This window comes from Aureobasidium melanogenum (assembly GCF_000721775.1).
Source record: "Aureobasidium melanogenum CBS 110374 unplaced genomic scaffold scaffold_29, whole genome shotgun sequence".
NCBI classification, from domain to species: domain Eukaryota; kingdom Fungi; phylum Ascomycota; class Dothideomycetes; order Dothideales; family Saccotheciaceae; genus Aureobasidium; species Aureobasidium melanogenum.
In genome coordinates, this window is record NW_024470081.1 from 109,335 (window position 1) to 135,043 (window position 25,709).

General features: G+C 51.4%; 9 protein-coding genes across 9 annotated transcripts; 3 read left to right on the forward strand and 6 right to left on the reverse strand.

The window, feature by feature from the left end:
- Nucleotides 1-433: 433 nt before the first annotated feature.
- On the reverse strand, nucleotides 434-2,260 carry M437DRAFT_69670 (uncharacterized protein; the record flags this gene model as incomplete). The annotated part of the gene is made up of 1 exon (XM_041025324.1): nucleotides 434-2,260. The coding sequence occupies one exon, from the start codon at nucleotides 2,258-2,260 to the stop codon at nucleotides 434-436; it is 1,827 nt and encodes a 608-aa protein (XP_040875762.1).
- Nucleotides 2,261-3,726: 1,466 nt separating this feature from the next.
- On the reverse strand, nucleotides 3,727-5,278 carry M437DRAFT_78753 (uncharacterized protein; the record flags this gene model as incomplete). The annotated part of the gene is made up of 3 exons (XM_041027044.1): nucleotides 3,727-3,937; nucleotides 3,993-5,193; nucleotides 5,254-5,278. 3 exons carry the CDS (start codon nucleotides 5,276-5,278, stop codon nucleotides 3,727-3,729), a joined length of 1,437 nt encoding a protein of 478 aa, XP_040875763.1.
- Nucleotides 5,279-5,647: 369 nt separating this feature from the next.
- M437DRAFT_88278 (Vps36-domain-containing protein) lies at nucleotides 5,648-7,608 on the forward strand (the record flags this gene model as incomplete). Its single annotated transcript, XM_041028790.1, has 2 exons — nucleotides 5,648-7,519; nucleotides 7,600-7,608. The coding sequence occupies 2 exons, from the start codon at nucleotides 5,648-5,650 to the stop codon at nucleotides 7,606-7,608; spliced, it is 1,881 nt and encodes a 626-aa protein (XP_040875764.1).
- A 4,472-nt stretch (nucleotides 7,609-12,080) lies between these two features.
- M437DRAFT_88280 (uncharacterized protein) lies at nucleotides 12,081-16,380 on the reverse strand (the record flags this gene model as incomplete). The annotated part of the gene is made up of 3 exons (XM_041028791.1): nucleotides 12,081-15,706; nucleotides 15,757-15,906; nucleotides 15,957-16,380. The coding sequence occupies 3 exons, from the start codon at nucleotides 16,378-16,380 to the stop codon at nucleotides 12,081-12,083; spliced, it is 4,200 nt and encodes a 1,399-aa protein (XP_040875765.1).
- Nucleotides 16,381-16,905: 525 nt separating this feature from the next.
- Nucleotides 16,906-17,504, reverse strand: M437DRAFT_88281 (uncharacterized protein; the record flags this gene model as incomplete). Its single annotated transcript, XM_041028792.1, has 5 exons — nucleotides 16,906-16,931; nucleotides 16,990-17,055; nucleotides 17,117-17,270; nucleotides 17,409-17,423; nucleotides 17,478-17,504. 5 exons carry the CDS (start codon nucleotides 17,502-17,504, stop codon nucleotides 16,906-16,908), a joined length of 288 nt encoding a protein of 95 aa, XP_040875766.1.
- Nucleotides 17,505-17,686: 182 nt separating this feature from the next.
- Nucleotides 17,687-18,496, forward strand: M437DRAFT_58771 (uncharacterized protein; the record flags this gene model as incomplete). The annotated part of the gene is made up of 3 exons (XM_041023453.1): nucleotides 17,687-17,949; nucleotides 18,013-18,123; nucleotides 18,187-18,496. 3 exons carry the CDS (start codon nucleotides 17,687-17,689, stop codon nucleotides 18,494-18,496), a joined length of 684 nt encoding a protein of 227 aa, XP_040875767.1.
- Nucleotides 18,497-18,590: 94 nt separating this feature from the next.
- M437DRAFT_58523 (uncharacterized protein) lies at nucleotides 18,591-19,319 on the reverse strand (the record flags this gene model as incomplete). The annotated part of the gene is made up of 2 exons (XM_041023412.1): nucleotides 18,591-18,785; nucleotides 18,831-19,319. The coding sequence occupies 2 exons, from the start codon at nucleotides 19,317-19,319 to the stop codon at nucleotides 18,591-18,593; spliced, it is 684 nt and encodes a 227-aa protein (XP_040875768.1).
- Nucleotides 19,320-19,585: 266 nt separating this feature from the next.
- Nucleotides 19,586-22,162, forward strand: M437DRAFT_58568 (ARM repeat-containing protein; the record flags this gene model as incomplete). Its single annotated transcript, XM_041023419.1, has 3 exons — nucleotides 19,586-19,625; nucleotides 19,682-19,824; nucleotides 19,883-22,162. 3 exons carry the CDS (start codon nucleotides 19,586-19,588, stop codon nucleotides 22,160-22,162), a joined length of 2,463 nt encoding a protein of 820 aa, XP_040875769.1.
- Nucleotides 22,163-23,321: 1,159 nt separating this feature from the next.
- M437DRAFT_88284 (uncharacterized protein) lies at nucleotides 23,322-25,425 on the reverse strand (the record flags this gene model as incomplete). Its single annotated transcript, XM_041028793.1, has 4 exons — nucleotides 23,322-23,337; nucleotides 23,391-23,762; nucleotides 23,814-25,178; nucleotides 25,241-25,425. 4 exons carry the CDS (start codon nucleotides 25,423-25,425, stop codon nucleotides 23,322-23,324), a joined length of 1,938 nt encoding a protein of 645 aa, XP_040875770.1.
- Between the last annotated feature and the right edge of the window lie 284 nt (nucleotides 25,426-25,709).

The window sequence follows — 25,709 nt, forward strand, 5'->3', positions numbered from 1 at the left end:
AAAAAAAAAAAAAAAAAAAAAAAAAAAAAAAAAAACGCAAGAAAGAAACAGAAAATCAAAGCGTTCTCTCGCCATTCGCCTTTTTCTTTTTGCCCACGTGAATAACGTAACAAGATGAAACAAATGCAAGAGCAAGAAAAGATCCACTTTCGTCATTTCCATGTCCAGAAAGAAAGAAGGACTTGCCCTCCTTCATGTTGGTGTTCCTCGTCAAATGGTCGTCAAGAGAAACTGGTCGTCGATCGTGGTGGTTGTGACAGGTAAGGAAATGGGTAATCATGTTCGTAGACCTCATGTCACCAGACGCCGCTCCGAAGGCCGCGCTGTAAGGCAAAACAACAAGAAAAGAAGCAATCACAGACGCTCTATCAACAGAAACAGATGATGCTCAAATATCATGTGCTCGAGTATACAAGCAAACGAACTAGTGCCTTCATTTTCCGTGAGCACTTCGCACAACAAGCATCATCTTCTCGTTCTGTTGGATGGCGTCTTCCAGAGTTTCGTCGTTGATAAGCGGTGTGTAGTCGCCAGTTCGCTCGTTGCGAACCTCGATGTCTAGCTCGGTCTCTTCGGAACGTGGGTCTGTCTCGCCGTATTCCAACCTGCGTCTTTCCAGAATCTTTCGGTATAGATCATCAAAGGTGAAAGCACCTCGTGGCGGCAATCGCAAAACAACACAGGTTTCGCGGTCGAACCAGACCTTGACCTTTAGAGCACCACCACTGGTTGTTGTCGAAGATGTTGTTGCAGTTGACATAGCTGTGATTTGACGTGCGAGAGGAGGAGCCGCAGCATGAGTGGTGTTTACAGTAGTATCCGTATACTGGGAAGGTGTTCGGTAGTGACCAGGAGGAGCGCGCATAGAAGTGCCACCAACAGACGATTGCTGACGTTGGTGTGCAGCGAAAGACTGTGCGCTAGTTGACTGTCGAGCGGAATGAGTTGAGGTGGCATACTGGCCAGACGCATGAGAAGCGGTCGAGTAGCGGTTTGCTTTAGACTCAGCGGCAGCACGACTATGCTCGTTGAGATCGACGACATTCGGGTCGACCTCGTAATCACCAGCATGAGGGCTGAAGAAACCGCGAACTAGTGTGCTGTTGACGACGTGTGAGCCAAGACGCAACAGCTTATATAGATATTCGTCAAGGTTTTCGCGACGACCTTCAGTAATACGGTCCGTCACAAATTGTACAGGGCCAGGCATCAAGGGAAGAGTGCGAGGATGCCCCGTGTTGCCAGCTTCATCAGGAAAAGCTTTGATGAGGTTGATCTGTAGCTCATAGAAGTCTTCATATATGCGCGTCAAGTCCCAATGAGAACCATCGGCCAGTGTCGCCTCGACAATGAAATGAAACTTCTCGTCAAGGTACATGTAACGCGGTACCGATGCGCGCAGAGGCGCAAGTGGGTATTGTGAATGCGCCTGCGACGTTACACGCTGCGACACTGTCGACATGTTGCGAGAGTGACCGCCGTTGTTCAGACTCATGCGATCCATGCCGGATTGCAGACCTGCCATTGACTGAGCGGCCTGCATGTTGCCAATCTGCCCTAGCGGAATGCTGGTGTTCTTGTAGTCCGCTGCCATCTTCTTCCACTCTTCCACCCTTGGAATACCAGCTCTTGCGATCGCCTCGGCCGAATCGATAGTCTGACCGGTTGTGAGATCCTTGATCTCAACAAAGGATACTGGTATGAGACCTGGACCACCCAGTCGTGTGATGGGCTTTGCGACAAACCATTCCGGGTTCGATTGCGCAATGACAATGATGGCTTCTCCCTCGTGGGCCTCGAGTTCGTCGGGACGTTCGGCTTTGAAATCATATGCGACGATACCATAGACGGGGGCACCACCGGACCTGCCCATCGAGGACTTGCTCATTCTCGCGGAGTTGTGCGCAGACTTGTCGGCATAACCACTGTCGTGTTGAGTGCTGGGCGACGAGGTGGTCGAAGCGCTGTCGCGCACTGTTTTGCCGATCTGCTCAAAGTAGCTCACAGGAACCAAGCCGCGCGAGTTGTGAAGCGGGTTACAGGCTTCGTACCACTCCGTGTCGTCTTCGCGTCCGGTAACGTGGAGGAAGTCGCCCGAGGCAAAGGACAGAAAGCGAACGGAAGGGTTGTCTGTCGGAGCGTCCCAGTCGTACAAGGCCTTTATGACCTTCTTCGGCGGGATGATGGCAGTGGGGTCTTTGGCGTGTATTGAGGAGCTGTGGGTATGCGAATTATGCGACGAGCGTCTGAACTTGACCATGATTTCGAAATTAGATTGCTAGCTTGTTTCGCTTCTTGGCCCGTCAATGTCGAACAGGGAAGTGACACGACCAGGCAAATGTCGTGAACGTGAACGTGAACGTGAGCGTATGGGAAAGAGAAGATCCAGGAATAGCAAACCGGTAAGTCAGAGAGCCGCTCTTAAGAAGGCCAAACGTTCAACCAAGGAATGAATCTGCCCTCAATCACTGGCTGTAGGAGGCGCGATGGCTGTATTGATTTAAGTTCGGGCTAATCAACTGTCGAGGTCGTGCGTTCAGTTCGCGGTCCTGGCCCGACGCGTTCAAAGGGGGTCGATGTGGGCTGCTTCGATCGCAAAGTGATCAAGACAGATAGGGAGTCTCTTGATCACAGATCCGACCCTCAGTGGAGACGATCCACGCGTGCGTGCTCTGTAGCAGTGTAGAGGTTGCTTTGAGCGTCTTGCAGGGTACGGAGTAGTTCTCGATTGGCAGAGTGGGGTGGGGGTTCTATCTTCGTTCGCGCTTGCGATTAGGCCGGCAATTTGTAGTAGGTATTATTTACACAACCTGCGAACCATTCAAACTTGCTGCTTGGCTTGACGACTCATAGGAAGGGAAAGCGCTCGCTGCGATTAGTCGTCAATTGTTGTGGATTGTACTTGCCGCATCCGGATACCCAAATTCATTGTTCATCCGCTCGTGTGCCACTCTGTGTGCATGAAACGGGTGGCTGACTGGCTGACGTCGACGTGTTCAGAGAGTGTTAAGCCATCTCAAAAGCGGCTCCTTGTCTTGAATTGATATATACAGCGAGACATTGTTATAGCGCATACGAATGGTTTGGCGGATCCCGGCAGTCGATCAGGCAATCAGGATTCAGACCGATTCATGCCCAACACGGTCAATATTAAATGCGTGATTGCTTGTACCATCACATGGAAGGAGAAGTATTGCATTATTAACTTGATGGTACTAGAGCAAAGAAAAAGTGACCATGTGTCAGAATGAAACTGGTGCGAAACTTGAGGCTGCACCTCAACGTGCATGCAGTTTGAACCTGAACGAAAGCTGTAAGAATTTTCCAGGATCTCAGTGCCGTTGGGCTCTGATTCGGGTCGCAAGGCCCAAATGCTTAAATCTTCCAAGTTGAAAGGAATAGATCTGCATATGGTCTGAAACTTCTAACAAGTGCCGGCCTGCCGGATCCTCTGATCTAGGACCTTGATCATAGGCTGATGGCGTGATGAAAAGTATCTACAGCAGATATTGCACCTGGTCGAATTTCATGCCAGCGCCAGCGACGCATTTTTTGAACGAAAATGTCGACTACCTCAACCAGAAAGTCGCAAAGACATAATTTGGTAGGGAAGGACGTAGATAGATCGAGAAAATAAAGGGTCAAGCAAGGATTGACTAGCACAGCAGGGAGCTACGAACCCCGTTGCCGGCCACTCGTCCACCCACTTGTACAGCTGGAAGCTTCTCAGATCTGGCCTTTGATGTCGACACGATATGCACCGTTCTTGGCTGTCTCAAAGATTGGACTAGCTTTCTGACAAGAGAGAAGATGACCATCTGGCTTTTCTTCAAAGCAATGTTGTGCACCATGTTCACATAGAAATTGCGCACATTGCTCATCAGTCACGAATGCCAACTCTTCTGTCAAGAAAGAGATTTTGACAGCAGGACGATATCTAACACCAAGTCAGTATGGCCAAAGAACAAAACGGAAAGCGACGAAGAACTCACGCTCTGCAAATCGCGGCCAGGGCAGCCACCCTTTCTCTGTTGACGAACATGTCCATCAGGTAGGCACCCATGTTGGGAGATTCGTTGAACAACCTAAAGAATTTGTGATAATTGCCAGTAGCCAGAGAGGCACGCACTGCTAGCGCATGCTTGACGGCTGGATACTGCTTGTCTGCTGAGGTTAAATCTGCCAAAACATCGTTCATGGTCTGGCGGTTACAGGTATAGATAGTGTAAAGAATGCGATACGCCAAAAATTCACCAGGGGACCCACGCAACTTCATCTTGTACAAAGTACGAAGTTGAGTCTGACACTGATTATACTCACCAAGGTCCCCCTTTTCCAAAGCTATGCGTGCATGAGCCTCGTACACGCGGACGGTGAAGTCATTCTTGATGTGTTGGACAGTAAGATCCTGTCGTAAAGACTTGAACTGATCGCAAATGTATCCATAGTTGTGCTCATCTTTCCACTTCCGAATGAGAAGATCGAGAGTTTGCTTGAGAATGTGAAGGGGACGGACAGTTTCGGGTTTGGGAGGAGCGGTGAGACGGAAATAGTTCTTCTCAAGCTCTTGACAGGTGCCGACACAAGGACCATCATTGGCGTCGGGCATGGGAGAGTCGTCACGAGAAGAAGAAACATAAGGAGAATTGGGACCTTGGTTGCCGAGCGCGAAACGCTGCCTTCGTTTCTCGAGGTCGCTCAACTTACTGGGAGGGGCAGTGGCACGGAACTGGTCGGCTTTTTTCTGACGCTTGTCGGGACTAAGATTTGTGATGCGATCGGCAAGGGTGAGGTTCTTCACTCTCCAAGGAGGGATGGGCGAAGAAGCGTCCGCGGTCGAGTCGACATCCATAGACTTGCGTTTTTTCGAGGCGCTCATGAGGGCGGCTCTTTCGATACGGAGAAGTTCCCTTGGTAGAGGATGGCTAGGCCAGTCGATGATATTAAGTTGATTTGCTTCGGCTGCTTGAGTGATGACGGCTTTCAATTTTGCAGCGATGGCACTGTCTTCGATGTCGTCTGCGTGATTGTCGTTCTTGTCGGCAAAGGCGCGTTGGACGTAGTCACGCACAGGCTGAGGCCACTCGATCTTAACAGTGGCAGCTTGCGGCTGAGCTGGGGCTGGAGGGTTGGCCGCTGGAGTGGGACGGGTTAGTGTTCGACGAGCAGCGACTTGTGTAAATGCCGGCGGGCCTAGAGAAGATGTGTTAGTGAGGGCGAGGCGAACAAGGGCCGTGGTCGTTTCGTTCTTACCGGTCTGCCACGGCGCTGTAGTCATGTTGGATGATCACACGAGGCAACAAAGAAATACAACGAGACGAGATGGGGCAAGAGTGAATGAGAAGGTTGTCTTGTCTTTGTGCGTAAGCTGAAAGCGCTTGTTCCGCGCACAAAGATGGAAGGCGCGACCAACCCTTTGCCAAGACTTCCAACTATGCGGTCACCGATAACCACTTACTTCCATTTCTGTTCACGTGCCCTTGTTGTGCTATACGTATATACAATTTCTGCTGAACGTTCGTCAGGATACAACATTCCCCTGGGCTTTCTTTGAGACATCGGCCTCGATTCTCATCTTTGTCTGTCGCCCTCTCATTCGCACATAACAGCCCCACCTTGGAGAGGTTACGGATAACTGCATTGCTGGATGTTTCTTCGTCAACTTGACCTGACGACTGCTCTTCGTCCATCTCTACTACCAGACGAGACTTTGTTGTTTGTTCAGGACTCGGTCGGTCTCTATGAAGGCAAATACAAAATACCCAACTATCAAAATGGCCACGCATACTTGACCTCGCATCGCATATGCTACGTCGATAATCAGGAGCCGCGAAAGTTTTCCATCGCCATTGACCTCAAGGATGTCGATAGACCAGAGTTCTATGCTGGATTCCTAAAGTCATCAGCGAAAATCACTTTATACCCGAAAGCTCCAAAACATAATGCCTTGGCTATCAGGAGTCCAAAGCCTGGTTATTCGAGTCCGGGTAGTTTGCTAGGTTCCACGCCGCCGAGTCGATATCCCACACCAGGGCGCGCTGCTGCGCCTTCACCGGCGCCCGTAAGGGATCCAAATGCTACTTGGATCTGTCCTATATGTTCATTTTCGAATCCTGTCCCATCCAACTTTGACCCAAGCACCGCGAATGATAGAACACCTCTAGCACCGTGTCTTGCTTGTGGTATCAAACCTCCTCTAGTCCATGTCGTCAAAGCAGCCATCGCTGCTTTGTCAAATCGGCCAAGCGGTTCGTCCTTAGCACCTACACCTGCGTCCACACTATCACCTTCACCACAATCGACACAGACACCGGTGGACGTGTCCTTGAATCAATGTCCAAGATGCACCTTCTCAAACCACCCCTCTCTCACTACCTGTGAGATCTGCGGAGCAAAACTCTCAAGCTCAGCAGATAGACGCTCACAAATAATCGAAAGCGCAACCACTCGCCCTGAATCCCCAGGTCCATCTCTTCCAACCTCAGTTCTAGGCGAAGCTATACCAGAGAGTGTCAAGTTATCGTTCCGTGCTGGCGGTGACAAGATCTTCTACGACCGTTTGAAGGGCGCCTTGATACAACGAAAATGGCTTCTTCAGAACGCACCTCCAATACCGAGATCCAACACCGGAGAGCCGAACCTGACTTCAGCGTACTCGGCAACAGATGGCTATACACCGACGCCTCCACCTCCAAAAGTCGTCGGTATAGCAGGCTTGGAGCGGCGGGGAGCAGAACTACGCAAAAATAACGAATTTGTCATCGGCAGTGCATTTGAAGACTTGGAAGCCCTCATGACATCGGCAAAAGAAGTCATTGCCATGGCCGAACGCTTCAGGTCGCAAAATAGCAACGGCAACAGCGATACCGAAAACGATGCAAATGCAGAAGCAGCCTCTCTACTCTCAGACATGGGTCTCGTAACCACAAAAGACATGCTCTCAGGCAGCGGCGCCGATCGCACCTACATCGCCGAACTCTCCCGCAACCTAGCAGAGTTTCTCACCGATGACAAAAGAGGCGTGTTACGTAGAGAAGGCGGCATCATATCCCTAGTCGACCTCTGGGCAGTCTTCAACCGCACACGCAATGGCATCGAACTAGTTTCTCCCCGCGACTTTGAAAAAGCAGCTACAATGTGGGATACACTACGCCTACCCATCCGTCTTCGCCGCTTCAAGAGCGGTCTCCTCGTCGTGCAGGGCCGTGACCGCACCGACGACAAGACAGTTGCCAGCATCCTATCCTGGCTCAAAGACCTACACTCCATCCCCCCTTCCATGTCAAACACTTCCGAATTCGGCGCCGTAACAGGCCCCTCAGTAACCTGGGACTGGCAAACCTTCGGCCGCGGCGTCACAGCCCAAGAGACAGCAGAGAGATTTGGTTGGAGCGTCGGTGTAGCAACAGAAGAGCTCGAAATGGCAGAAGAAAGGGGTGCCCTCTGTCGCGAACAAGGACTCGACGGTGTCAGGTTTTGGGAGAACTTTTTTGCGGAAATTCCTGTCAAGCTGCCGAAGGTAAAGACGGCGGCGCAGTTGGAGCAGGAGGAGATAGAGAGGAGGTTGAAGGACAGTGGTATGTTATAGAGATCTTCTAGCTGTCTTAAGGCTTGAAATGCATGTGATCATGAGCGTATGAGATAGATTTAGCAACAAGAATTTCCTGCAAGCCCAACGATATAGTTCTTTTATGTTTCGACGTGTTATCACCAAAAACGATAGACGTTGAAATGGCACGCATTGTCATAGTATGAATGACCATGGCATTTTCATGCACCCAAGTAGAAGTCTGGAAGGAAACACTCTCTGGGTATCAGATAGACTATCGAAAAAAAAACTAACCCCAAGTTCCACCACCACCCCTTCCTTGCTTCTTCTGCGCACTCAACCTCCAATCATCCTCACCCGCAAACCTATTATGCAACGGCTGAATTCTTTCCGCCCTCTTCCTCTTACTGAGTCCACCCTCCTTACCCGCAACCTTGAAGAACGTAGGTGCAGCTTCAACTAGCCACTTGGGCTCTATAACAGTAACATTATGCATATACTCCTTGGTCGTCTCCACCAAACTGTGATAGATCACATGTTCGGCAGCTTTGCGGTTTAATGCCGAGGAAGGATGCATGTATACTGGTGTGCCTTCAATCAAAGTCTTATATCCTTCTTGCGGATCTTTGCGCGCGCTGTTTCTGAAGAAGCCGCTGCAGAGGGCTTGACGTACGCGTGTGGTATCACGACCACAACTCACAACCCGCAAACGCAAGCGATCGAGAATCTGGACGAGTTGCTTGCGTACATCTTCTGCGCGCTTCATGCTGCGTGGTTGGATAAAGTTTTCAAAGCACCAAGGATCGCTCATGCGGCTTTGCTTCCACGCATTGTAGACGTTGAGCAACGTCAAATGATCGCCACTCGGATCGTGGAATTTTGCTTTTTTCTTGTCGGCTTGGTCTTGCTTGTCTTTTGGGCGGTGAAAGACGGTTTGCACGGCCGAGATCATGGCGACGATGGAAAGCACTTCGTCAGAGCAGCCTAGGTCTACGGACATGATTGTAGTCTTGGCGAGGGTAGGTTCCATGGGGAAGTCTGCCATGCGTCTTCCAAGTCGAGTGAGCAATCCTTCATCATCGAGCGCTGACAATGCATATAGTTCTTCCAGAGCAGTCAACATAGTATTCGTTGGTGGCGGATCCATAAAGTCAAAGTGAAGCAAATCGTTGATACCCATAGCCTTGAGTGTCAAGATAGTGCTGGCAAGATTCTGCCGCTGGATTTCAGGGATGGTGGTTGGCAGCATCTCGGATTGGTAGGCAGCTTCAGTATACAGACGGAAACATTTTCCAGGTCCTGTTCTGCCAGCTCGGCCGGCACGTTGGCGTGCTTGAGCTTGTGAGATAGGAGTAACCTGAAGACGATCCATACCAAGTCTAGCATCGTAAGCGCTCTGCTTAACGAATCCAGGATCAACGACGAAGTAAATGCCGTCAATGGTAATAGATGTCTCGGCAATATTTGTTGCAATGACCACCTTTCTGGTACCCACTGGCGCAGGCTCGAAGATCTTGCTTGCAATCTCGCTAGGCAGGGCTCCATAGATAGGAAGAATCATGAGTTCTGGGACACTTGGACCCAGTGCTTTCATCCGCTCGTAGAGAATCTCACAAGATGTATCAATCTCCTCTTTACCAGTCAAGAAAAGCAGAATATCACCTGGAGGCTCGGTAAGGTGAATCTGCATGACTGTAGTGAGAGCAGCGTCGAGATAGTCTGACTCGGGCTCGCGAGAGTACATGATCTCGACAGGGAAAGTGCGACCAGGGATTGTAAGGATAGGACATTGGTTGAAATACTCGGAAAACTTTGCTGCGTCCAAGGTTGCTGATGTGACGATCAATTTCATGTCAGGTCGCTTCTTTAGTGTCTTCTTGAGCAGACCGAACAGGACATCCGTCGCAATTGTACGCTCGTGGGCCTCATCAAGCATGATGACGGAGTACCTGTTGAGCTCAGGATCCAGAAGGATCTCACGTTGCATGATACCATCCGTCATGTATTTGATCTTCGTGTTGCTTGAAGTCTTGTCCTCGAAACGGATAGTGTAACCAACTTCTTCTCCCAGACGGCATCCGACTTCCTCGGCGACACGTTGTGCGACCGACATTGCAGCAACACGACGAGGTTGTGTACATCCAATCACGCCAGAGTTGGCATAGCCCTCCTCGGCAAGATATTGTGTCAATTGAGTTGTTTTTCCAGATCCAGTATCTCCAACAACAATCAGTAGTTGATAGCCTGCAACAGCCTCCAAGAATTGTTTTCGGAATTGGAAAGCGGGCAAACTCTCGCGCTGTTCCTTGATTGACAGATTGGTGCGTTTGCCAAAAGACTGAGTCTTGCTGTGCGATGCGATACGTTTCCACTCTGGTACTTCTCCGTCGTTCTGACGAGCTTGGCGCAGGTCACTGGCGAACTGTCGTTGTTCAGGGTTTGCCATTGGGTCATTCCATTGTGCCTGCAGGTCGACTCCGGAATTCTCTTTCGCGGCCTTGTCTCTTGCTTCTTGCTGTTTCAAATCACGGCGTTCCTTTGCGAGGACATCTCCAGCAATCGCCGCTCTGTTCATGGACCCATCAGGAGCCTTGACTACTCGAATAGGGGAAAGCTCAAGAGACTGCTTGGTCTGTCCGGCCAAGAAAGGTGGTTCTTCTTCTCTGACTTCAATGTCAACATCTTCCTCCTCTTCGATTTCCTCTCCTCTGAGTGCCGCGTTGTAATCTTCGTCAATGTCAGGATAATCTTGGGCTGAGATTGCACCAGACGCAATCAACTGTTTGATTTCCCAGCGCTCCGGAGATGTCATTCTTTTCCTGTTGCGCTTTTGGTTCATGTTGCCTTCGATCACCGGTACGTTTGAGGCGAGATTACCGTATCGTTCATCTCCATTCATGCCCAGAGCATTTGCACCAGTAGCAGCACCAATGCGCTTGTGAGGAGCAAAGTCTTGTCCAGTTACTTGATCAACTTCAGCCATGGATAAGCTGATGCGATTATCTTGGACCTTCATGACTTTGACCTTGACTTCCTGGTTGCGAGACACTAGATCAGAAGGATGATTGACCTTACCCTCGGCCATAGCAGAAATGTGTACCAGGCCGTCTACCTTGCCCCTAACTCCATAAAGATTCACAAAGACACCAAAGTCTTTGACTCCTGTGACTCTGCCATCATAAATCTTGTATAGCACTGGTGCGTCGTCGATCTCGGGCGTCGTTGCGCGTCGATGTCTGTCCTCACTACGACTTCTCTGCCGATGCCTGTTCCTGCGATCCGTATCCTGATCAGGTTTGCGCCATGTGCGATTTCTGCCATATTCGTCCTCAAAAACGTAGTCGTCGTGTCTTTGTTCTGGTGAGCGAGATCGCCTTCGAGACTTCTTACTCCGGCGCGAATCGTAGTCATCCTCTCCTACGGGGCTTACGCTGCGCTTGCGAGGAGCGCTGGGTTTCGGTTTGGGCTTGCCTGCACCTGCCAGTCCCTCGAGCAGGGCAAAAGTGTCGTCCATTGCATCCAGCTTCGAATCCTCCTCTTGCGGCGTGTTGTCGTCTTGGTCGTCAAATGCGACATCTTTATCCGGTATCACCAATCCCTTGAAGACCCTTGTTTTCCTGTCTCTTTCGCCCTCAAGATCTCGCTCTTCCTCTTGGTCGGTATGCGCTTGTGTCTTGGCTTTTGATTTGTACTTGGGGTGCATGGTCAGAACCAGGCGATCGATAGCAGTAGCAAGAGTGGTCGAAAAGTCAAACTCGGACAGCTTCGTCTTGAACTCATCGAGGTTCTTGGATTGTTCATGTTGGGCAATGACGAATTCGGCGATGGTCTTGTCGCTGATGCCCATGTGGTTCTGGATCTCTGAAGCCACTTTTGAGACGAGCGACAGATGCTCGAGCGCTTCGAGATCATCCATGCTCGGCGGTGTATTTACTGGAAGACAGCTTCTGGCGATATTGATACGGCCTAGTGTACCGAGTGAAATGGGACAGCAACCATGTCAGTCGCGTACAGCACAAAAGTTGAATGCGCTGGTGACGGAGATGCGGCGGCCAGAAGCATGTGGGTCTTGGCGGCACTTCTGAACGCCACTGACTGGCAACATTCACAGCTCGAAACACATCAGGTACCCAGAACTGTCAAATTATATATCAGATCACAGCGGCACATTCAAGGCGATTAATAAGCATTGATTGTCGAGGTAAAGCATGGTATGTGTTTGCTAGTGAAAGTGAACTCTGTCACCACTCTCTGACTCGTGGCACTACCACTGATCTGGATATAAAATGTATAAAGGCACTGCTTCCATCCATAGTAAGTTCCTCCATCAATTCGCATACTAGCAAGTGAAAGTAGCAACTGTGCAATCAAACCCAAGACCAGAGGTTAAAGTGTAGAACACGCCATCAGATGAGCATAAAAAGAAGCGAAAAACGCAGAAAACGAATAGTTGGTTGTACCAGAAAGCTCCTTGTTACTCCGGTGACTGTTAACTCCATTCATGAGATTCAACTGACATGGAATGATTCATTCAGGCTTGTGCTCTGTATCCACCACGTCCGCGACCACGAGGCGCTTTGGGCACTTTGGCCCAGGCACTCTTCTTGTGGCCGGTGTGTTCAGTGTTGGTGTTGGCTGAAACAGTATTCTCAGCCAACGGAGTTCTTACGCCTTTCTCGCCCAGTGAAGCCGTTTCTTGAGGCTTGCTGTTGGCGGCTTCGGTGGTAGAAGTTGTTGTAATGTCAGGCAAGTCCGCCTTGACATTGTTCGATGCATTGCGCTTGTTCTTGTTGTTTGGTCTGTTGGAGTTCTTGTGGTTTGGTGCTCCCTTGTTCTTGCGTTCCAGAATTACGTGTCTGGCAACGAACCAAGGCAAAGGTAGTTTGATCTGGACCGTAATGTCATGGGTAGCATTGTCATGGAAGAAGAAAATGCGTTTCGACTGAGAATCGACAAATTTGTGGAATCTCGAGTTCGGTCTTGTAGGCGAGGCAACGGTGGCAGGAGGCTCAAGATAAGTAACGCCACGAGGTAGGAAAACTCTAGGAGTGGAGCCGAAACTAAGTTCTCCATCGAAGATATCGTCAACACCAGGCTTGGACACAATCTTGGTATAGGTGGATGGAGGAGAAGCCGATCGAGGCAACGAGACAGTTGTTCCGCTCTGCGCAATCACGAAATCCGAGCTTGTCCTAGAGACGGATGCGACGGCAGGAGCGGGAGCTTGCACCTTTGGTGGCGTCTTTGGCGGTGAAGGAGGAGTCGTGGTCGTGACTTGAGCTTTACCGAAGAGCCCGTTAAACCTGGCTTGCCAGTCCGATGTTTGGACGAGAGGTCTTGCGCCAACGCTGTATGAGTGCACGCTTCGGGGCATGGCGACCGGGCTAGGCTGCTCACGATCTGTAGCAGTGACGGGTGGTAGCTTGACCTTGGGCTTCGGGGTGGGAAGATTGACATGAGGATGTTTGGAATTACCACCAAAGACTGGATGGTCTGCCTCTTCAGGAGGAGGAGATCCGCCATAGAGAGCTGAGGGAAAGAATCTCGACTGCTGTGGAGCAGCACCCGGAGTGGAAGGCTGCACAGGCAAAGGTGGAGGCTGAATGTTGTTGGCATACGCAGCGAGAGGAGGTAGTCTCACACCAGTGGTAACGTCGCCAGGGCTGCCAAAGGATCTTGAGAAGCTCGAAGGACCGGTAGGAAGACGGACTATGCCTTCACCCGGCATGTGCAATTGATCACTGCTAAGGGGAGGAGGGTGGTGCATCGACTGTTGGTCAATAGGCGACTGAGGTTCTGGCACAACTTGATTCGTTCTGTGAGGACCTGGCACGTTTTGGTTAGTCCTGTGAGGGCCAAAGCGTGCAGCACCGATTGCACCAGCTCTGTGAGGGCCAGGAACCCTTGCTGCAGTGCGGGTAGGAGTTTCGTCTTCAAGCCAACGGTTCTCACTGCCTCGTGTCTGTCTGAAGGTCTCGGTGACAGTCCAATTAGAATGAGTATGATGAGATTGCTGGGGCGAGGATGGCTTTCCTCTCTCGTTCTGGAGGCGTGTCTGTGCATCGTCTCTAGCTGCTTGAGCATTATCTGAGAAATTGGTCCAGGCCGAAGTATCACGCAGAGGCTGCTGGCGAGAGGCGCTCTTCTGTGGCGGAGCAATGGGGGCTGGGTAAGCCAGACGTGCGGGCTCAGGTAGAGGTGATGTGCCAGCGAGAGCCGAAGCACCGGAGGGCTCCGGCATACGCGAGTCAATAGTAGACAGGGAGGCGTACTGCTGGTTCATGGGATCAGACTGCGCAGATCCTGGCTGACCAAACGCCTTTGGTGAGACACGTGAAGGATAGGGACGGTTGAAGGGCGCATTGAATGGCGCATTCTGGGCTTGAGGTCGCGAACTGGGCGAGATGCTCGAGTAGCCTGCGTCGAAAGTACCGTTCCCGATGTGTCTGTTATTGCTGGGTGGAGGACCCCAAAGAGCGGGTGCAGTGTGAGAGGTCATGCTTGCGCTGCCCCACGGCGTGGTCGTGAACGCATCGCCGCTGGAAATTGATGGCAAGCGCGCAGGTTGCGCCTTCTGATCGCTGGGCGACGAAAAGGATGATGTGTTCATGCCTTGTAAAGACGACTGCTGATAAGGACTGCGCGTTGGACCATTCGGCGAATGTTGCTGAAGACCAGGCAACTGAGGTGAAGAAAGAGTCTTGTGTGTAGAGCGAGTGATGGATGATTGGTTCTGTCCAAATGGAAGTGAGGATTCGACAGTTTTCTCCTTGCGAGGTGAAAGTTGCTTGACTGGTGACACGTGCGTTTCTGTGCGCGGTGTTTCCTCGATTGGCGCAGCTGGTTCGGCAGCAGGAGCCTTCACTGGTGACGCATTCGTAGTAGGAGGTTTGTGTGCATCTGTTTGCTTTTGCACCTCGAGCTCCTTCTTCTCGGCCTTCTCGGCCTTTTCTTGAGATGGCGTCTTTTCGAGAGGCATTCCCAGAGCCTCCATCTTCTTTCTGATCCTTTCTCTTCTCTCGGCTTCCTCACGTGCTTCTTCCTCTTGTCTGCGTCGAATTGCTGCTTCACGCTTTTCTTGCATAAGCTTCTTTTGCTTCTCGCGCTCTTCCTCGATCGACAAGGCACTAGGTACAGCACCATCCGTTTGATGTATCGGTGCTTCAGAAGATTGGACAGGTGGTTGGAGCTCTGCCTTGGCTTCGGGTACCACTTCAGAAGACGGGTCAGCTGGATCAAAGACCTTGCTAGAACTAGACATGCGTCTGTCGCGAAGCATATTTCCACTAATGCTTGAGCCTCTTCTGCGTCCCCAAGGACCTGCGTCCGCCTGAGAATTTGTACGGGCTTGGAAAGCAGCCGAGGGTTCTGCAGGACCAGATCCAGGGATGGGTCGTTGCAAGACTGCGGGTTGCCTCTGATATTGATCGTGCTGTCGCGAGCCCCTACGATGTTCAGGGGCTGGCTCATAACGACCTGACTGCGAATTGAAGAGTTCTCTATGCGTTCTCTCGCCTTCCTTCCACGAACGGTCAAACGTATCGGTAGCCATCTCGCGTGCAGGCAATGGTTGGGTCAAGGCGTCAAATCCATGGACGTCTCTGTGTGCGAACCTAGGAGCCTGTGCGGGTGGAGGAGGATTGACTGTGATTGGAGAAGTCTTCTCGACCGGAGGAAGAGGTGCCCAAGGCGATTTGATAGGCGCAGGTGCCGTGTTCTTCAGCATAGGAGATTTGTTGTCGGGAGTAGCCTTTCCATCGGCGCCAATCTGCTTGGCTTGTTGTGCAGCTCCAGGTCTCAGAATGGTGCGCGATTGAGGGGCGAGGTTTGTGCGCTTCAGCGCAGTCATCGCGGGCTTGATCGGGGCAGCAGATGGAGTAGGAGTGCTGGTGATCGGTGGCAGCTCTTCCTGCGATTTGTCTGCAGGTTTGTCCTGTGGTTGAGGAGGGGCGGTATCCGCATGACTAATAGTTGTTTTGGTTCCATCCATCCATTCGACCGTCTCAGGAGTCCACTCTTCCTCGTCTTCGTCGATGTCGGCCCATTTTGCCTTCTGTTCGGTCGCTTCCTCGGATTCCAATCGTGTGGCCAGGTGAATTCCATACTTTTGTTTAAGTTCTTCGTCCGTGTAATGCTTGGCTGGAGCAGGCGGAGCGGCTGGTTTGTGGTTAGCATGCGACAAGGCGTGGTTGTGCGGTGGTACTGACGCTGGTTCTTGTTCCACACAGTCCTACCATTCGGAGTGCTCGTGCCATCGCCAGAGCGAGCACGGGGAACATCACGCAATCCGCCGGTACCAGTTTTCGCAATCAGACGGGGCTTCGCATTCAGTTGTAGTGTAGACATCTGAGGAGATGCTTCGAAGGAGTCAGCATGAACTTGTAGCAGATGAGATGGGTTGGCGCACGCTTTTCGGCAACCTTGACTGGAGGAGGGGTATTTCCAGGAGTTGTGGCCGTCTTCGCTAGGAAAGATTTTGTGATAGAAACAGGCTTGAATGACAGAGGCTTCTTGACCGAACTAGAACGAGCGACCTTGGAAGCGTCTGGCCGGCTGGAGTCTGTGTCGGAGCCTTGAAGGTCGGGAGTCGCATTGTCGATATCTCTGTTGATTGTGCCGTTGAGATGGGCATGATCTTGGGAAGTGTTCTGATCTACCGAAGGCGTGTCGGAGGAGTCGTGTGGTGGTGGAAGTTGGTGCTGAGTGCTTTCGGGTTGGTGGCCAGTGACGGCGGACTCGTTGTCTTGGTGAGATGCATTTACGCCGGCGGACTTTGACTCGTCCACCGACTGGTCGTTGATCACCACATTATGGGGGCTCAGCTCGGCCATAACAGTCTCGGCGAGGGAGAAGTCGACAGTGGTGAGGTCGTGGGCAAGTTGCGCGCCCGCTTGGTAGTTGGTCGACGGGTGAAGGTGTCTCGTGTTCCCAGGCGTTGCGTTACTTTACTGGAAATGGAGTACGAAGGATGATGCGGCTCCAGACTTGTCGGCGTCCACGGTACCTTGTCAGCCCGACGAGAGTTGGCAGCTCGAATATCAGGCAGAAGTAAAGCTCGCAAACAATCGAGTTGCAGCCTTGCCAGAATGAGCTGGACCTCTCTTGCACAAGACGATCTAATCACGACGGCTGTGTTGCTGCTGTCACTGCCAAACGGTGGACCGTGCCCTATATATACCCGGTATTGCCATGGCTATGCATACAACGTTGGACACACATCACAAGATCATAGGCGCACAGGAAGAGCCCGGTTACTTCACTCTTGGTTTTATGCTGTATAATTACAAAGACGGGGACTTCAACTTTTGACCTCCTCGCCGTCTTGCATACCGCCCATTTCCGTCCCGTTGCCCCGTTTAGTGGGCGTTGTTCTTGTGGTGACCTGTCGAGCCAGCGGTTAGCTACATGTTCGCAGTGTGACCGAGCCAGAAGGGACGTACGCAAGTGGAAGTAGTAGTTCTGGGCGTAACCAAGAAGAATCATGGTGCCAATAACGTGAACCAGGGCTGTGTCGGGGCAAGTCAGCTCGAGTCCAGAGCATAGGTATACAGATAGAGGGAGTCGTACGCATGGCCGAAGGGTTCTTGCCGTTGAAGTAGCGGTGCTGGTATCTCTGGAGGAGGCCGTGAGGCTTGTGCTCGGGAGCGGGACCGCGAGGGAGTCTCTCGTAGAACGAGACGACACGCTGCATGCGGGCGGCGTCGGCCGAAGCACCAATGCCCTGATTGTCGACTCTGTCAGTCTGGTCCAAATCTCTCTTTCTCTGGCATGGTGCGATAATCTGGGTTGCGCGGACGATCGAGGCCGGATTGCCGGTGTGGTGTGGTGTAGATTTTGCGGAGGATAGAGCTCAACGTACCGAGGGCGAGGCAATCTGGAAGCAGTCAGTATGGAGAGCGCTCGGCAGCAGAGATTGGAGCAGACGTACCTTGGGAGGAATGAGCGTAGAGACCATGGTTGCGACAAGTGACTCTTCTGTACTGGTGCTATGTGCTTTGACACGGCGTTGCGAAGGCTCCCCAATCGCCATGCCAAGCCCTCCGGCTTCACTCCGGATGCCTCTTCGAGTTGCTGACCTACGTGAGCGCATACCGGTAGAGCGACACGAGGCTATTGCCAGTCACATATATCCACACAATGTCGCCATTGAACAGGACAGCAGCCTCGAGGCTTTTCGCCGTCGCCTCCAGACCCGCCTTCTCGCGCCAGGCTCCCCGCTTCGCCAGCAACCAGTCTTTCGTTGCTTCCAACTCGGCTGAGGTCGACAACCTTCAACGCCGCGACGAGCCTCCTTCACCTGTCCACTTGACCAAGGGCGAGACCAAGGGCAGCGAGTCTGCTGTCTCGAACACCCCCAGCCATGCTCCCAACTACGGTGCTGCTGTCGACTACAGAACCTCGTGAGCTTCGCCCGAGACGCCATCATTTCCACAGGCCATTGTAGGCTTATTATGACTTGACAGGGCCTTCTCTCCCGTCCCCAAGCGCGTCATGGATGGCAGCGAGCCTACCGAGACCGTAGCTGCTGCTGTCGTTTCCGGCGCCCCCACCGATCTCCAAGCCCGTACCGTTCGGTTCGTCAATGCTCGCCTTTCGCCGCTTGTCTGAAGGTGTTTATACTTACATGCCCTCTCTAGCATTTTCCGTCCCGCTAAGACCGCGACTCAATCTGGCGACTGGAACGCTCACCACTGGCGCATGGACTGGGACGTCCTCAGCAAGGGTCACCGCTGGGAGAACCCTCTGATGGGCTGGCAATCATCTGCCGACTACATGCAGGGCACCCACCTCAACTTCAAGTCTAAGGAGGATGCCATCAACTTTGCCAACAAGCAAGGCTACGAATACTTTGTTCAGGAACCCAACGAGCGCAGAATCATCCCCAAGGCTTACGCCAACAACTTCGTGCACAGCCCAAAGAAGCTGAAGCACATCCGTACCAAGTAGAGCACACGGCGGAAACTTTTGTACATTTTCTTCTTTTTCCAATACCATGACATCGATTTAGATCTTCCCCTAAACGACCCCTTTCATCTACTGCTTACAGCAACTCTGCATTGTAATCGTCCAGCTCTCGGAATCTGCACCAGCGCTTAGCCACCTGCCTGATTTTCACAGTTCTACCGACCCAACCTCGACCCCCGGTGCCAAAGGTCTTTGTGGTTATGTTCAGCATTGAGACGTCTTGATCCCAGGGGTTTGTGAGCGTCCGTCTATCGAGCATGTCTTCGTCTTCCTGGACGCCAGTCTCAAACTTGTCTTCTGGGTTGATGCATTGTACCATGACGAGTTGGTGGTCAAGGTAATGTGCAGCGTCTATGATGGCAGCGAATGTGCGATTGAAGCCCTGAGCTGAGTATGACAGAGTATGTTCATGAATTTGGATCGGATTTAAAATCATTAGAAGTGGACAAGGTTGGTCGAGTATGCCTTCAGGCTCTGAATCGACTTGTGCCAGTTGAGGAGGATATTTCAATGTCGCAAGGTAGGCTCTTAGGTTGGTGAGATCTGAACAAAAAGTGATTTTCGTGTTGCGTGAATTGTGTAGATTGCTCAAGGTTGGAGTAAGCAAGTCCAGTGCAGTGTTGTGGTCGATTCGACTTTCTCGAGTAATCTCATACAAGAGGGACTGAAGAAATGCATCTCGAGTTGAACATATAATCAGATGCTTGTTGGGTGAAGGGTGGCGCATGCAAGTCTGGAGAACATGGTGAGCTTTGCAAGGCTCAAGCACAATTGGTCTCGATGGCCGTGGTTTATTGGAGAGCATGTGAAGACGATCATGCAGACTTGCTCTCTGCCTGTCTGAACATGCGCCCTGGCAAGAGCAGTACTGTTGTATGTGGAAAGAGAGGTTGTAACGAAAGTCGAGATAAATAAATGGTGTGACAGGGTCGGAGGAGATTCAAAGTGGCTGCAGGAAGAAGGCGGGCGGTGACGTTGCGCCGAACGGAAGTTGCGTCCCCGCCAAACACTCGAGCTCGACCATTTGAACATGGAAAGTGCACGATTGCGCCTTGACACAGTGCAGCCAAGATGGAGTCGATATCGCGTATCTCGAGCATGCTGGAAACAGGTATACTAGTTGCAGACAAATGACCATGATCAAGGAGCCAGTCTGACCCCACGTAGCACGCGACCTCACACTTGAGGCCGCTCGAGACGCAGGCGCTGGACGGAGGCCGGCCAAGCAGATGCCTCCAGCGCAAATAAAGAAGTTGCTGGACAGCAGGAACGAACGGGAAGTCCTCGAAGGCTTGCGCCGTGTTATCGAAGTCAGTGCTACTCAAGACAAGGAAGACACGAAACATCAACTTACTCTTTCAACGACAGATGCAATACACGGCTCCGCTGGCGCAAACACTCCCCTTCTTTCCTTCGGTTCTCAAGACTCTCTCGCATCCTACTTCGTCAACAAGGCCGCTCGTCTACTCATATTTGCTACATCATGCCGAGGCCGACCCGGATACCGCTCTGCTGTCTATCAACACAATTCAAAAGTCGCTGTCGGATACTAGCCCTCGAGTACGTGCTATGGCATTAAAGACAATGGCTGGTGTTCGTATCCCGCTCATCAGCCAAATTGTCTCGCTCGCTATCAAGAAAGGCACTGCCGACATGAGTCCTATCGTTCGCAAGGCTGCTGCATTTGCCTGCGTCAAGTGTGTCAAGCTGGACCCTGCTACTCTTCCTCAGGTTACCGAATACCTCTCAACCTTACTCGGAGACAAGCAGTACTTTGTCGTTGGTGCTGCAGTTGCCGCTTTCAGTCAGATCTGTCCGGAGCGACTGGACCTGATTCACCCACACTACAGAAGTATTGTCAAGAAATTGGTGGATATGGATGAATGGGGTCAGGTCTCGACCTTACAGCTGATGACAATCTATGCGCGCAAATGCTTCCCCAGGAAAACTCGACGTGTCCGCAAAGCAACCACTCAGACCGACAAGCAGAAAGGCTTCTACGATGACGACGATGATGAAGAACAGGAGGTCGAATATGAGGATGTCCAAACCCTGGATCCCGATCTCGACCTGCTTCTTACTTCCGCACTACCGCTACTACAGTCTCGTACTTCGGCCGTTGTTGTCGCCGTCACCAGAGCTTATCTGTACCTCGCTCCTGAACAGTATCTGCATCATGCCATCGGTCCTCTTACAGCACTTCTCCGTGGCCCTCCTGACATCAACCAAATCGGTCTTCATAACATCGTCCAAATTTGTCTTCTCTACCCACAACACTTCGTTCCACACTTCCGTCACTTCCTGCTCAGGTCTGGTGAGGGCGAGCAAACATGGCGCCTTAAGCTCGAAGTTCTAACTCTTATCTTCCCTCACTCTACCGCTGATGTACAAGGCCTCATTCTTACCGAACTCGAACATTTCTCACAAGGTCACGACCCTGCTCTGGTCCGTGAATCGGTACGAGCGATTGGTCGTTGTGCTCAAAACTCGGATGCTGCTACCAGCTCGCGCTGCTTGCGCTTGTTACTTCGTCAAGTCCACAGTCCAGATCAACATCTTGTAGCTGAGGCTTTGGAAGTCATCCGACACATGATCCAGCGCGATCCGCTTGCACACACCAAAACAGTTATCCGTCTGGCAAAGAATCTCGACACACTGACCAGTCCTGCTGCACGCGCCAGTATTATCTGGTTAGTTGGCGAATTTGCTGGTTACTCATCCGACCAGAGCATCGCACCTGATGTTCTACGTATCCTTATTCGTGGTTACCCTGATGAACACGATCTTGTTAGACAGCAGATTGTGCTACTGGCAGCGAAGGTATACTTGCATTGGCTGAATGCCGAGAATGCAGCAAAGAAGAAGGATGGTAGTCCTGCTTTAGAACGTCAGTCCAGCTCGACTGTTCTTGCCCCTAATGAGGAAGAAGACGGTGCAGGATTCAGAGATCAAGGATTCAACGACAAGGAACCATCGAACGTCGAGTCACAAGAAGACAGATCCCATCCGATATCATTGTTGTACAACCACACTCTGCTGCTGGCCCGCTACACGCCATCATACGATCTTCGCGATCGCGCCCGCATGTTCCGCGCGTTGCTAGCAGTGCCCTCGAGCACCGAGCTTGCATCTCTCCTCCTGCTCGCACCCAAACCTGTACCGCAGGCGCCAAGTCCAAGCGAAAGTCGCAAGGGCTACGTACTCGGCAGCGCGAGCTTGGTCATCGGTGAAGAGAGCGGTGTAAGCGGTCTGAGTGGCTACACGCCCCTTCCCGACTGGGTTCAAGACGGTGATGAACCAGACGCAAAACTCAGAAATGTCGAGGCGGAAACAAAGACCGAATACAGACCCAGTGGATCAACAGTACCCGCAGGTAGAATGCTCGACGATGCACTCAAAGGATCCGCACCTGTTGTCTACAAATCAAAATCTGGCGCTCCCGCCAAGGAAAAGACATTGGACGACTGGCTTGACGAAGAAGACGAAGAGACATCGGAAGAAGAAACTGACGAGTCTGAAAATGATGAAGAGGAGACTGACGAAGATGAGGAGGAAACGGACGATGAAGGAGAAACAGAAGAAGATTCTTCAGAAGAGGAAGAAAGCGAAAGTGATGATGGTGATGAGAAGAGAAGACTTGTTGGTTAGGAGTCTCAACATAAAAAGATACCCAATGTATGCATACTTGCAGGCTACGGCCAAACCACCATCGTCTTTGATCCATAATTTTGGTGACTACAGAGTGTCTGTTTGATGTCTGGTTTATGTGGTCGATCCTTTCTCAAAATCATTCAACGCCCTAGTGTTCTGGCCACAAACGATGAGGCAATCAGACTATCGTTCGTTGATGCGGTTCGTAGATCATGCAAATGCTTTAAGCACTCCGAGTTTCTTAAGCAAAATATTCACCCACAGTACAAAACCCCCTCGATCGAGCTCCCATCCTGCTTTCCCTCCTATTGCACCAACCTTTATGTCCCGATCGCTCTAACTCCTTCACAGGCGAAAACCAAAAAAAAAGCTATGCTTGTGTAGGTATTCACGAGCTCGGTAGACATTATGCTCGTTGCTTGTTTCTCTTTTGTCATTGACACTTCGTTCGAGTCTCTTTTTGTTTCTCTTTATCTGAAACGGGTACCGACTCGACTGTTCATGGCAGCAACGAGACGGAGCCCATCACCTTCTTTGTATTCGACGAGATACTGCAAGACTCGATCCTCATTGCTTGATCGATACCACGTTGGCGGGTTTATCTTACGTTGGATGGAAGAAGATGTCTTGCGGACTCCTTTGTCATAATCACGAAGGGCGTGTCCAGTCACCTGAGCTTCGCGTTTACCATCATACAGTCCGGGTAATGCAAATTATAAAGCATAGAAGTGTGCCATCGGCACAACCAAAATGAAAGGAGAATCAATTTTCTTTCTGGTAATTGAAAGAACAGGTGAAGGTCGTAATCAAACTATAAGATAAAGGAAAAGCTGGTCTCCATTCAGGGAGAGAAAGAAATAGAAGGGTAAAGTGAAGTGATGGAGAAGAAGAGGAATCGTTACCGTAATCTGCTCTTTCTCCTGTGCCGAGCCAAATTTGCTTTTTGTACACCTGCGTCTCAACCATTTGCCTATTGTGCAAGAACATCCCTGCTTCTTGACTGTGAAACACATACAAATCCCCGAGAAAGGCATCTCGCGTCATCGAGCATTTAGGCTCGCAGATAGCAAATTGAGAAAATTGAAAGAAGAAATAGAGGCAAAAGGAGTAGACTTGTGCCTGAAACTGATCAAACATGCCCAAGCATGACAATCGCTTACCGGCGGTAACGGCTGCAAACATTGTTAGTTTGGGTGTCTTGCATCTGAACAAGGCCTCAACATACCTGTAGACGTCTTGTCTACTCTGTCGCATGCGTCGTGCTCGGGGAGTATCGTCATCCTGTCTGCGGCGTCCGCCTTCAGTAGCAGAAACTTCTTCATAAGGACGCTTCCTGCCACTGCCTGATTTCTCAGCGGCGACTGGTACTTTGGCTTTAGGGGTAGCATCCATGTCCATGGCATCGTCACCATGAAAGTCTGAACCAGCCGCTGTGTGCTGAGAGGTAGTAGACTTGGGGCTGGCGGGGTCGTGTGCACGCCATGGATCGAAGGAAGGTGAACGGCTTTCACGAGGTGGTGGAGGAGGGGGAAACTGAGGACCGTATGCGAAACGTCCAGTTGGAGGCGCAAAGCCGCCAGGAGGAGTGATTTTTTTGCTACGACTTGTCAGATCTGCTGTCTTCTTAACTTTGACGCGTTTTGCATACCGGTTGCCTGGGGGCACTGGCAAGCCTAGTGCAGGAGGTGGGGTGGGATACACCATCTTCGGTGAACCCTCGACACCGAGTGCCGCCAAGATATTTTCCTGTGCTGTATCCTTGGGAAGGGGAGCAGGCTTGGCCTTAGGCTGCTGAGAGCCCTGTCTGCTGCGCTTCTCGGGCGATCGCGACCTTGAGTAACGAGCAGATCGGGATGTTTGTCTGTCATTCTTTCGAGGCGACTTGGGGCCGAGAGCCAGCTCAAGAGAGTCAAGGATGGTGACCTGCTTCACAGGTGGAGCTGATTGTGTCACTGGTCGCGGCAAGGGATGAGCAAGAGGCTGGATGGTTGGCTGGATGACAGGCTTCACAGGCTCGTCATCATCGTCGCTCATGTCCATGGCTTGGTCTCCGTCCGACTGCTCGTCATCTGCTCCTGCAATAGATTGCTGCACCTGTGATGGATGCGAGACCTCTGGCATATCATCCTTGTGCTGAATGACGGGCTCCAACTGCTCGATAACAGGATCCGGACGGTCGCGGTTAGCGATGACAGTAAGAAGCGGTACTGTCACAGCTGTCTTTTCGAATTCGACAAAGATAAGGTCATCCTTGACCTTCTGCCACTCGTCTGTGTCTCGCACACTGAGTCTGATGTCAACAGACATATCGTCAGGGAAGAACTCAGATGTAACACTGATGTGTGACCCTTCAATGGCCTTGGCCGTTTCAGTCCATTTTGGTCCAGCTTCCTCGAAATTGGACGGTAAGGGCTTGGTGGTAGGTAGAGCTGGATGCCATGTGATTAGACCGAGGCTCAGCTCTGGCACGACCTCCTCAGCCGGTACGCCAGCTTCGCCATCAAAATCAAAGTCAAGGCCAAAGTCAAGACTAGACTGTCGTGTATGCGATGCAGCATACCCGTCTTCACTCAGAGGGGGAGGATAGGCAGAAGCATCCGCGTACGGGGTTGGTTGGGCAGGAGGCGCCGCTACGTAGGCACCATTCGCATCATAGTAGCCCGAATGCTCTTGGGGTGGATATGCAGAGGCGGGCACAGGATACGACGATACTGGTGCTGCGACAGCATAAGGCTGTGCGGCCTGTGGCGGTTGATACGGTGGCTGCTGGTAAGCTTGATTGGGATCATACACCACTTGAGCAGGATAAGTCGTCGGAGGATATGCTGTGGTGACCGGAGGTTGATATCCTTGATATGCCGCCTGAGGGTAAGCTGTTTGAGGTGCTGGAGTATGTGTAGGATAAGCCGGTGCTGTGTATGAAGCCGCAGTATAGGTAGGCTGCTGTTTATAGCCAGGCGGGGGAGGATAGCGTGTGATGACAGGATTTCCCTTTTGCTTTTTCAAAGGAGGTCTACAAAAACATCAGATCTGCGAAGAGAAAGAAGACAAAAAAGCAGAAGAAGGGAATCTTACCCGTTCTGTGATGTAGCAGCATAAGATTGCTGATATTGCTGAGCTCCATATGCCACAGGGGTAGGAGCAGGCTGGTACGGAGGTTGAGGATATGCCACTACCGCAGGATATTGAGGTTGGACATAACCATTCTGATAGGGCTGTTGGAAAGGAGGTTGAGGTTGAGCAGTAGGGGCAGTGTACATGACGAATCAATGTTTGCTTGCTCGTATGAGTAGATTAAAAAGTTTTGACGACAAGGTGGGGAAAGAAGAGAATATTTTCCTTGCGAACCAGGCAGCATTAATCAGAGAGATGCCATAGGCGTTGTAGAAGAAGTCAAGCAGAAAGGACAGTGAAGAGATTTGGTTGCAAGGGATATGAATCAACCTGTGCCAGTCGTTTGACAGGGAAGGAGAGACGAATCAAGTCGGGCGTGCACGCACAGACGAAGACGGCAAGGTGCGGGTTGTAGCAGGAGTTGGGAAGG